Consider the following 12,298-nt stretch of genomic DNA (forward strand, 5'->3'; position numbering starts at 1 on the left):
CAATGAACTTTCAGCCAATGAAAAGCTGTTAACGTTTATATATAGGCTAGATACATACTGTACTAAGATCCAAATAAAAAAGTCACAATTGTCTTTTCAGATCATACTGGTGAGTAATTATTTTGAGGCCAGGCACTTGCAAGTACATCATGATTTTATCCATCAGGCCACACTGTAGCATCCAACAAATGTGTGGTTACTGCTATTCAGAATCCTTGGGAAGTCCCTACCCTAACCTTAACCCTTACCGTAACCCTTTTAAATTTCAACTTCAATCGGGTAGGGACATCCCAAGGATTCCCAGATAGCATGGGCCATAAACCTGTCCCCTACATTTTACAGCAACACCCTTAGCAGTGTTTTCAGAAAACGGATGTTGATGGTTTTCAGGGACAGAGGGCCTATTTTCAAAGTAACTTCCATTTCCCCTGAAAATTGGAAGTGGGGACTCTGCTCAGGGGTCTTTCTACACCTACTACGTTAGGTTATTACAGCAAAGTGAGTGGTTTGACCCCATGTGATTCTCTGAATGTAAGCCCTCAAGCACTAGTAGCATGCTAACCTTTGCACGTGAACACATGAAGAGAGCAGAAGAAAATGTTCTCATGAGAAAAATACATTGCAGGTTGACAGGTATACAAACTATCATGCATTCCAAATCTCCTTTCAGCACAAAGGATAAATAATTATCTAATTGTTTGTCAAAATACGATTAACACAGCGCAAAACGATTTGTGTTTATTATTGCTTTTAATAATGAGGGCGGCAGGTAGCTTAGCAGTTAAGAGCATTGGGTCAGTAACTGAAAGGTTGCTGGTGTGCTTCCCAGAGCCAACTATGTGCAAAATCTGCTGATGTATCCTTGAGCAAGGCACTTAACCCTAATTGCTCCTGTAAATTGCTCTGAATAAGAGTCTGCTAAATTAATGAAATTATGTCATTAATTATCTATTATTTCTCTCTGCATTGTTGGGAAGGGCCCATAAGTAAGCATTTCAGTTAGTCTACACCTGTTGTGTACGAAGCATGTGACAAATAACCTTTGGTGTCAGGTTAAAACAACAGAGGGGCAAAGTATACAGTAAAAACAGGTTGGAGACCAGTGTTGGAAACCTTTTACTGATGAACAGCATTGCATGGGGCTGTAAACCTAATGAGAAATGCAGTACACAGTACCATAGACATGTTTCTATAATACCAACAACACAAAGTTGCCTCTTAACATTTTTTATTTTACAAGTATTGTTGTCTGGGGACATGCTTTCTGCAGTACTAATTCCAGTCCCATGGTCACTTCATGAATTGTAGCGTGACATGGTAGTGACACAGGTAATTATTCAGTATGGGGAGCCAACACTGGAATTCAAACATGACATGAACGGTAAGGTGAAGAATTTCACCTACTAATGGTTAAGGGAGGAAAAGTTTATCCTAGATTTGTACCACTCCAAAGTTGTATGCCAAGGTGATGGTATTTAATCAATGAAAAGTTCAGAAAGACAAAGCAACTTTGGCTAAAGTCAGTTTATACAAGCAATAATCAAAGTTAATGTATATACACACACAAAATCCACATTTTCACAAAACTCATACAATATCTTGTACAAATGAATAAACTGATGGCAGAAAAAGCCACACCAAGTATACAAAGTTAATGCACAATATAAAGACATGAGACGAGGAAACTCAAAAGTTTGTCTTCTATGTTGCGCGAACAACCTGTTAAGGATACGCAATATTGTAACCATTGAGGTTAAGAATCAACCCACATATCTACAATACCAGTGAAAAGTTGACACACCTGCTCATTCAAGGGTTCTCTTCATTATTCTACAATGTAGAAAATAGTAAAAATAGAGAAGACATCAAAACTATGAAATAACACATATGGAATCATGTAGTAACCAACAAAGTGTTAAACAAAAAGATCAAGTCCATATTATGGCAAGAACAGCTCAAATAAGCAGTCCATCATTACTGTAAGACATGAAGGTCAGTCAATCCTGTGAAAAATGAAGAAATATGAATAACCATCAAGTGTTATGATGAAACTCGCTCTCATAAGGGCCGCCACAGAAAAGGAAGACCCAGAGTTACCTCCGCTGCAGAGATAAGATCATTAGTTACTAGCCTCAGAAATGGACAATTAACTGCACTCAGATTGCAGCCCAAATAAATGCGTCACAGAGTTCAAGTAACAGACACATCAACTGTTCAGGGGAGACCGCATAACATCAGGCCTTCATGGTCAAATTGCTGCTGCTGAAAAAAAACAACAAAAAAAACACTACTAAAAGGACACCAATAAGAGGAGACTTACTTGGGCCAAGAAAAGCGAGCAATGGACATTTGACTAGTGGAAATCTGTCCTTTGGTCTGATGAGTCCAAATTTGAGATTTTTGGTTCCAACTGCAATGTCTTTGTGAGATGCAGAGTAGGTGAACGGATGATCTCTGCATGTGTTGTTCCCACTGCGAAGGAGGTGGTGTGATAGTGCTTTGCTGCTGACACTGTCAGTGATTTATTTAGAATTCAAAAGGCACACAACCAGCATGGCTACCACAGCATTCGGCAGTGATACGCCATCCCATCTGGTTGGGGCTTAGTGGGACAATCATTTGATTTTCAACAGGATAATGACCCAACACACCCCCAGGCTGTGTAAGGGATATTTGACCAATACGGAGAGTGATGGAGTGCTGCGTCAGATGACTTGGACTCCACAAATCACCCAACCTCAACCCAATTGAGATGGTTTGGGATGAGTGAAGGAAAAGCAGCCAACATTTGCTCAGCATGTGGGAAATCCTTCAAGACTGCTGAAAAAGCATTCCAGATGAAGCTTGTTGAGAATGCAAAGCTGTCATCAAGGCAAAGTGTGGCTACTTTGAAGAATCTCAAATAAATTTTGATTTGTTTAACACTTTTTTGGTTACGATATGATTCCATGTGTTATTTCATAGTTGAGGTTTTTACTATTATTCTACAATGTAGAAAACAGTAGAAAAAAAAGAAAAAAAAACAACCTTGAATGAGCAGCTCAGCTGTGTCCAAATTTTTGACTGATACTGTATAAATGCATCTTTAAAAATATTTTTCGGTTGAACAGTGATCCCAATTAAAATACATATAATTGTGCTCTCACTCAGCACTGAGAGCACAATTTCAATCCAAACTGATTACTCCAAAGTCTTTTGCTGGAAGTAGGAGGATATTTTCTGCATGGATCGTGGTGAGCGCATTGCTTGGGAGGGAGAGCGCATTGCCTGAGTGAGAAGAGAAAGATAAATAACAACAGGTACCATATTATGCAGTTAGAGCCATCAGTGTTTGTTCTACATTGGAAGCCAATCCTGGTCATACTGTAACATCACTAATTTCAGGTCAACTTGTGCATACCAGTGAGGTGGGCATCCTGCCATCTCGCCTCTTGCAGGCAATGGGGCTTCTGGGAATGCTGCTGGTGTTTCCCACACCCTTCCTCAGCCTCTGGCTCATCACTGACAACCAGTCTGCCCCACCTGGAGAGTGGTTCTCCTTGTCTGCCTGTGTGGATGGGTCCTCCACCTGGAGGTCTGCTCCTTCCCAAGCCTCACTCCTCTCTGTGCCCGCCTGAGGTGGCTCCTGGCTGGGGCAGCACATGCCTGCCAGTCCTCGGCTGCTCTTGGCTGCAGGGTAGAGCTCAGTAATGCAGTTGCACTCCTCTGCACCATCGCAGCCCCCTGCTGCCCCACAGTCACCCGTCTCCAGTCGGCGCTTGGCCCTCCTCTCCGAGGGAGGAGTACCGGTTGGGCTCTGGGGGCTGAGCACCGTGTGGAGAGGAGAGGTGACCTGTCCCCAAGGAGACCCAGGGGTTCGGGAAAACCAGTTCCTGATGGAAGAGGGTGTTTTCTGGCATAGGAGGGTGGCTTTAGCACCCTGAAGGGTGGAGGCGGTGGTGGTGCTGGAGGGTAGAGGCACGTCGGCTCTACTACTGGAGCAGGCGGCAGGCTGGGGGGAGGACAGGGCCCCCAGACTCCCTGCCTGGGGACTCTTGGCTGGGGTGGACTCCATGTGGTTCAAAGGCCCTTAGAGAGAGAAGCAGAGTTTCAGTTTCAATCCAAAGAGTTCCGCTTGTTCAAGAAGCATTGGAGGTAGTCATCTTTGTTATCGTTTGGCTACACAGACCAGTAAAAACAATTAAGGATGGTAACCGCTGCATTGGATACGAAATTCCAGATATTCCCCATCTTCATCAGGCCATTTTATTAATGTCCTATCCAATTCTCTCATTGATCGGCATGTCAAAAATGTCATGCTGATAAATAGCAGCAGTAGCGATACTCACTTGGAATGGACACGGTGGTGGCAGGTTTAGGACATGCCCAGCCCACCAGATTGGCCTCTCCGACAGAGGACTTTGCTCCATCCGTCCCCCGGTCCAGACGCCAGATCCTTACGGTGTTGTCGTCAGAGCAGGAAGCAATCTGACAAGACAGAGCATGAGATTACACAGGGCCCCAATTTGCACCTCACCTAGCCTGGTTAAGCCAGACTGAATGCTGCACACATCATTGTTTCAATGGTGAACGCAGCTCTCAGTCTGGTCTACCTAGGCTACAAAACCTACATCTCCTCCTGACCATTTCAACTATCACAACTCTGTTTTATGGCAAAGGCACAATTTACAACGTGAACATTTGCTCCAGGGACACAAAAATGATCTAAAAGCAGCACAAAATGTGTATTTATTGGAAGCAACAGGATGAACGTTCTAAAATCCAGCTTATAGGGAGGTCGGAGACCTGGCAGTGTGGTGCCAGGACAACCGCCTCTCCCTCAACGTGAGCAAGACAAAAAAAGCTGATTATGGACTACAGGAAAAGGCGGGCCGAACAGGCCCTCCATTAACAGGGCTGTAGTGGAACGGGCGGAGAGTTTCAAGTGCCTTGGTGTCCACATCACCAAGACAGTCATGGGTCCCCAGATCCTCAAAAAGTTCTACAGCTGCACCATCGAGAGCATCCTGACCGGTTGCATCACCGCCTGATACGGCAACTGCTCAGCATTTGACCGTAAGACATTAGAGGGAAGTGCGTACGGCCTAGTACATCACTGGGGTCAAGCTTCCAGCCATCCAGGACCTATATAATATGCAGTGTCAGAGGAAAGCCCCCAAAATTGTCAGAGACTCCAGTCACCCAAGTCATAGATTTTCCTCTCTGCTACCACACGGCAAGTGGTACTGGAGCACCAAATCTAGGACCAAAGGTCTCCTTAACAGCTTCTACCCCCAAGCCATAAGACTGCTGAATAATTAATCAAATTGCCACTGGACTATTTACATTGAGACCCCCCCCCACTGCTGCTACTCTCTGTTTATGATCTATACATAGTCACTTCACCCCTACTTACATGTACAAATTACCTCAACTAACCAGTACCCCCGCACACTGATTGTATCGGTACCCCTCTGTATATAGCCTTGTTATTTTTTACTTTAGTTTATTTCAGTAAAAATGTTCTTCATGCTTATTGCACTGCAATGTTAGTTAAGGGCTTGTAAGTAAGCATTTCATGGTAAGATCTATACATGTTGTATTCGGCGCATGTGACAAAGTTTGATTTGATAAGAATAACATTCTTAACACAAACCATCTGAAATCATGCTGGCTATGTGAACATAGACAAAATCTTAGCTCTCACCTTTGTGAAATCTGTTGGGCACCACGCGATGGAGGTCACTTCCTGGTTATGGCCCTGAAGCATCATAGGAGCCTGCTTTGGGTCAGAGATCTGAAATAGGAGGTTAAGACACATAAAATGCATGGATATACAGTGCCTTGCGAAAGTATTCGGCCCCCTTGAACTTTGCGACCTTTTGCCACATTTCAGGCTTCAAACATAAAGATATAAAACTGTATTTTTTTGTGAAGAATCAACAACAAGTGGGACACAATCATGAAGTGGAACGACATTTATTGGATATTTCAAACTTTTTTAACAAATCAAAAACTGAAAAATTGGGCGTGAAAAATTATTCAGCCCCCTTAAGTTAATACTTTGTAGCACCACCGTTTGCTGCGATTACAGCTGTAAGTCGCTTGGGGTATGTCTCTATCAGTTTTGCACATCGAGAGACTGAAATTTTTTCCCATTCCTCCTTGCAAAACAGCTCGAGCTCAGTGAGGTTGGATGGAGAGCATTTGTGAACAGCAGTTTTCAGTTCTTTCCACAGATTCGATTGGATTCAGGTCTGGACTTTGACTTGGCCATTCTAACACCTGGATATGTTTATTTTTGAACCATTCCATTGTATATTTTGCTTTATGTTTTGGATCATTGTCTTGTTGGAAGACAAATCTCCGTCCCAGGCTCAGGTCTTTTGCAGACTCCATCAGGTTTTCTTCCTGTATTTGGCTCCATCCATCTTCCCATCAATTTTAACCATCTTCCCTGTCCCTGCTGAAGAAAAGCAGGCCCAAACCATGATGCTGCCACCACCATGTTTGACAGTAGAGATGTTGTGTTCAGGGTGATGAGCTGTGTTGCTTTTACACCAAACATAACGTTTTGCATTGTTGCCAAAAAGTTTAATTTTGGTTTCATCTGACCAGAGCACCTTCTTCCACATGTTTGGTGTGTCTCCCAGGTCGCTTGTGGCAAACTTTAAACAACACTTTTTATGGATACCTTTAAGAAATGGCTTTCTTCTTGCCACTCTTCCATAAAGGCCAGATTTGTGCAATATACGACTGATTGTTGTCCTATGGACAGTCTCCCATCTCAGCTGTAGATCTCTGCAGTTCATCCAGAGTGATCATGGGCCTCTTGGCTGCATCTCTGATCAGTCTTCTGATCAGAGCTGAAAGTTTAGAGGGACGGCCAGGTCTTGGTAGATTTGCAGTGGTCTGATATTCCTTCCATTTCAATATTATCGCTTGCACAGTGCTCCTTGGGATGTTTAAAGCTTGGGAAATCTTTTTGTATCCAAATCCGGCTTTAAACTTCTTCACAACAGTATCTCAGACCTGCCTGGTGTGTTCCTTGTTCTTCATGATGCTCTCTGCGCTTTTAACGGACCTCTGAGACTATCACAGTGCAGGTGCATTTATACGGAGACTTGATTACACACAGGTGGATTGTATTTATCATCATTAGTCAATTTAGGTCAACATTGGATCATTCAGAGATCCTCACTGAACTTCTGGAGAGAGTTTGCTGCACTGAAAGTAAAGGGGCTGAATAATTTTGCACGCCCAATTTTTCAGTTTTTGATTTGTTAAAAAAGTTTGAAATATCCAATAAATGTCGTTCCACTTCATGATTGTGTCCCACTTGTTGTTGATTCTTCACCAAAAAATACAGTTTTATATATCTTTGTTTGAAGCCTGAAATGTGGCAAAAGGTCGCAAAGTTCAAGGGGGCCGAATACTTTCGCATGGCACTGTAATAGTTATTAAATAGTCAAAGCATGTTAATTTGTTGGCAATCGTCCATCAGTCTGCTTTTCAAAGGTTTTCCTTGGATTGGGTAAATCTAAATGTCAGCTCACCTTCCAGATGTACGTATGATGGTCACTTGAGCCACTAGCCAGGAACTGGTCGTCTGGGCTAACAGTGGACTTGACGTAAAACGAGGAGTTGAGGTGACCAGCGAAGACTGCCACTGAAAAAGAAAGACATGCTAGAACATCAGAAATAATGTGCACATAACCAGACATTGAAACCACCAGAACAACATTTGTTGTTCAGAGTACACAGGGCGAGTTCACAAAAAGTGGTCAACATAACTAAACAAATATCCTGAGGAGCAGGGCTCAACTAAGAACAATTTTTTGTGCCCAAGCTGAAAAAGTAGGTGCACACAAAGAAATGCACGAGCACAATGACAAATATTTGCAATATTAAAGCTAGAATCCTTAATTTTTCTAGTTGCAATGGTGCTCCTAAATAAAAATTCCAGGTCACACATGCATGTAAAATGGTTGCACTGTAGAGCCCTGCTGAGGAGACACTCCAGTCAACACACATATTACTTCCTGTTCGGTCAAGGGACTGGTCACATTGTAAGTTAGAGCCCCCTGGGCTACATTCTTGACTAGTGTCGGAATAAAGACCCCACACCCAGCAGTGCAGCACCCAGTCTCAGCTAGTGGGTAGAAATACCAGGGTGGCATTCATTAGGCACCGAACAGTAGACAGCGGAGTAAAACAGGGAAGGGCTACCTTGACTTGTCCAATAAGAACCGCACATTTTTGCTTTCCATTAACTAAAAAAAAAAAAAAACATTTCCTTTGCATGTCCTAATGAACACATCCCAGGCTTAGATGACTCATTAAGAACACAAACACTGAGGTGTTTCTCATCTCTGTCAGTCAGACAGTCTCCTGTATACACTGTAGCCAACCTGTCTGTTTAACAACCTCTGGACCATTGTAAAGACTGTTTAATACCATACTTGTTTGGCACGTTATATTGTTATTCATTTTATCAGGTAAGTTGACCAGAACACATTCTCATTTACAGCAATGACCTGGGGAATAGTTTCAGGAGAGGAGACGTTAGCCAAATGATAGTAGCCACATTCATTATGACGTGTTGGCACATGCAGTTGAACTAGCTATTCAAGCAAATAAATCTTCCCAAAGTATGTCATTTTTGCCTATCTGACAGCTTCCCATAAATAAAATAGTTTCAACTGTACAGTAGTGTACAGCCCCACCTGGTGGAAAACAGTGGTAGTGACAAAAAAAATGTAATGGCATGCAGGAGCTTAATGTGAATGGATGGGAGACTATACATATGCATTAGAGTAACTTGCCATAAAACAAAGTCATGGGCTGAATGCAGCCATGCTTTTGATGGACGTGGCCATATACATTTACATTTACATTACATTTAAGTCATTTGGCAGACGCTCTTATCCAGAGCGACTTACAAATTGGTGAATTCACCTTATGACATCCAGTGGAACAGCCACTTTACAATAGTGCATCTAAATCATTATAGAATGACATGCAGAGGGCATTTGTTTACCTGGAGTGGTTTTCAATCCACTGACGTTAAACATGTAGATGTTGTCGTCGATGCAGTTGGAGAACAGGTTGGAGCCAGTGGAGTCCAACACCAGCCCAGAGTAACCTACCCAGAGAACACAGGTCAGGTCCTACACTTGTGCTACTCTATGAAACAAACACTTTTTTTAAACAACAACATGTTTGAATACTTGTAAACTGCTTCCTTCATTCCTTTACAGAATTCACTGATCTTTACTTTACTTTGATGAAAGGATGAGTTCCAGACAGTTGCTTCACCAATCCAGTAATATCGTATAAGAAATTAGCCTATTCCAAGGAAGGATACAATTATCAAGAATATGAGTCATGTTTGAGAAACCCCACCTAGCTTTCGTGTGCTGGAGCCTGGGTACGGGTACACCTGGAGCGGTATGGGGTCGTGGTGGTATGCAGTGTAGCTTTTCCGAAGGTCCCACATCTTGATTATCCTGGTTAAAATGAAAAACATCAAATTCAAAAGTAAAAATCAATCTTTGTGGTGCTGGCTTCACGTACATCCCTATGACAGTCATCTAGATTTTTAATAAGCTTGTCACACCATCGTGCCAATCCAAACCATACTGGCTCAGATGTTATCCTTTCAATGTCCTTTTCAGCCAGGTTCAGCAACTGTGTCAGATACGTAAACTGGCCAGCGCAGTACGTAACCAGAGCAGCGCAGCACTGCTCAGTAGCATTACAGTATTACACATCAGATTTCTTACCCATCAACAGCTCCTGAAGAGATGAGGGTGTGTGCATCACGGAACAGCACCACAGTGACACTCTGCTGGGAGTCCTACAATACATGGAGAACAGATTTCAGATTTGTTCTTAATATCCCAGTCCTGAACTATAATCAGTATGAAGTGAACAATAAAACTGACACTGGATCAGTTTTACTACTAACCACAGAGGGGGCCATGCCACGTGTGCCTGGGCGTCTCTTCTTCGTGTTAGAGGGTGTGTTTCTATCCATCTTATTGTGAGCCCCGCTGATCTGCTTCACCTGCCTGTAGAATCCATCTGAAGTGAAAACAAACACCATTACCCACTCAATCTCTCGTAGATAGACACACATAACTGGTATCGCAGCATCTGTCAACAGTCTGCAACAAGTAACAAGGAACTTTGTTCCGGTGCACAGATTTTCTTGTGACTGATCACTTGGACAAATTAGGATTTTGAATTTCTGGAGGGGACATTTGGCCCATAGACTTGCCTGTAACGTGTATATTCTAACACATCTCAGCCTAGAACTTAGAGCATTTGGCACAATTACCCAAGATTTAAGTCCTTGCTTTACTCACTGAAATATTGTAACTTTTGAAAGATTTAAGATCCAAAATATGCAACGACTAACCTATCGATTTCAAACATACTGTTTACACTAAAGAAAACGGTCATCACTTTCATATCTGTCCTTACCTTTTTTGCTGCACCTGGTGTCCCAGACCATAATATTCCCATCTCGGCCCCCAGTACAGAACACAGCTGTTGGAGAAGAGAGAATTTTGCATGGTTACTAAGAAGTTTTCGGACACAAACAACAAAGTGTGCATTGGCCTAAAAAGCACAGGCTCCCCTGGTGAAAAACAGAAACTCTGCAGCAGCTGTTTAAGGAGAGTTTTGTTCTCGGTAGATGAACTGTCAAGCTGTTCTGTGATGATGCCTATAATAAAAAACCTTTTAGGCATGGGTATATACACACACACAAACACACAAGAAATCTGAAAGACCATACACTCAAAGCCATGTCTCTGCATTCAGGAAACATACTTAAAATATATATATATGGCTTTGTTTTTAATGTATCATGTGCTGCCGCTCTAGGACAATAAAGTTATTGAATTGATATGAAAATTACCTTTCTCCTGCTGTGTGAATGCAACAGACTTGAGACTGCACTGGTGCCCCTTGAAGCTGCCAAGGAGTTCCCCCGATGCCACGTCCCACAGCTTGGCCATCTGATCACCTGATGCAGTCACCTGATGGAAATACACAACATTTTATCATGCATCTTCTAACACGTCTATAGAAAGTAGTAGTCTGTTTCACATCACACAGTGGTCAATCAGGGAAAACTTATCCTACTCACCAAGCTAGCCTCCCCTGGCACCCAAGCAAGGTCAAAGACAGCATTCTCGTGTACCATCCATTCTATGGAATAGCAAAATAAAGTTTATACCCCAATTGGCATATCATGACATTTAATGAGTTAGGGTCCTAAAACAAGGCAAGCTAGGCTGGAGATTCAGAGAGCTGCAATGGCTAGGCGGTCTGCATAATATGGGTGCATTATCATATCATCTGTTGTCTCAGCCCAAAAAGCAAGATGCTTGCATTACTCTGTTGGTCATGTGGTTTTGCCACTCAGGTGATAAGTTACCTTTCAGGACTGGACTCTGTCTGTTATCTGTGTTGTAGAGCCTCAAGACACCCTCCTCGTTGGCCACAGCAAATACACTCTGCAACCCTCGAGCTAAAACGCCAGGAAAAGAAGTGGTTAACAGAAGAAAACAGGACATCGGTTCATGGTTAACGCCTTCATAGGCATACAGTAGAGTACTTCCTGTATTACCTGTAGAGAAGGCGCATCCAAAAGGGGGCACGGCTACCCCCATTTTCCCGTATGAGATGTGTTCATCATGCCGTGCACACTGGTAGCCGTTCAGCAGAGAGGACAACGGGTACTTTGGGCTGAGGTCTGGTGGAGAAGAGGAAACAACAAATACAACCACTATGAAACATGCAGCAAAAACCATGTGTGATATCCATCCACAGGAACCGCCAAGGACCTCCATAGCTATTTGTTAATGCTAGCCACTTCCCCACAACAATATCCATCCATCCATCCATCCATTCATTCGCATCACAAAATGGCCAGCCTAGCAGCCAACAATGCTGAAGTAAACACAGCTGAGCTAGTTAACTAACTTTGGCTAACTAGCTAGCTATAGCCAAATATCTTTCTCATTGTTCTATCTGTACTATAGCTGCCGAGAAACATTGAAGGCAGACTACTGTCCACATTAACATTCTTACCATTGCGCCTCCGTTTACGGACTCCTCTTTCAACAATGGAGCGAAAAAGCATTTCTCTAACTCAGCCGAAGCCCGACGATTTAAAAAAAATATATATATTCGTCGGAGCAATTCCTGTGCTTTGATCTTCTGTTTGTTTCCCCCCTTTCCCGCGAACTAATGAACTGAAAGAAGAGACGAATCTCCCGCTAATGTTGCGTCGCGCTCGCTGATT

The 12,298-nt window shown here is 42.9% G+C and overlaps 1 protein-coding gene across 1 annotated transcript; it reads right to left on the minus strand.

Annotated features, from left to right (window-relative positions):
• Positions 1–770: 770 nt before the first annotated feature.
• Positions 771–12,240, minus strand: LOC135557474 (denticleless protein homolog). The gene is made up of 15 exons (XM_064990744.1): positions 12,085–12,240; positions 11,621–11,746; positions 11,429–11,521; positions 11,138–11,199; positions 10,907–11,027; positions 10,468–10,533; positions 9,950–10,065; positions 9,765–9,838; positions 9,385–9,488; positions 9,020–9,124; positions 7,536–7,648; positions 5,687–5,776; positions 4,329–4,467; positions 3,401–4,068; positions 771–3,267 (listed from the first exon to the last, which is right to left on the minus strand). The coding sequence occupies exons 1-15, from the start codon at positions 12,134–12,136 to the stop codon at positions 3,181–3,183; spliced, it is 2,016 nt and encodes a 671-aa protein (XP_064846816.1). The 5' UTR covers positions 12,137–12,240; the 3' UTR covers positions 771–3,180.
• Positions 12,241–12,298: the final 58 nt, after the last annotated feature.

This window comes from Oncorhynchus masou, chromosome 16, assembly GCF_036934945.1.
Source record: "Oncorhynchus masou masou isolate Uvic2021 chromosome 16, UVic_Omas_1.1, whole genome shotgun sequence".
Lineage (NCBI taxonomy): Eukaryota > Metazoa > Chordata > Actinopteri > Salmoniformes > Salmonidae > Oncorhynchus > Oncorhynchus masou.

Bases quoted from the DNA above. Each gene is read 5' to 3' on its own strand.
- LOC135557474 (XM_064990744.1), bottom strand. From the start codon at position 12,136: ATGCTTTTTCGCTCCATTGTTGAAAGAGGAGTCCGTAAACGGAGGCGC. The intron at 9,489-9,764 runs GTAAGAAATCTG...CATTTTAACCAG, and splicing joins TCTTCAGGAGCTGTTGATGG to GATAATCAAGATGTGGGACC. The intron at 3,268-3,400 runs GTATGCACAAGT...CTTCTCACTCAG, and splicing joins GCAGGATGCCCACCTCACTG to GCAATGCGCTCTCCCTCCCA.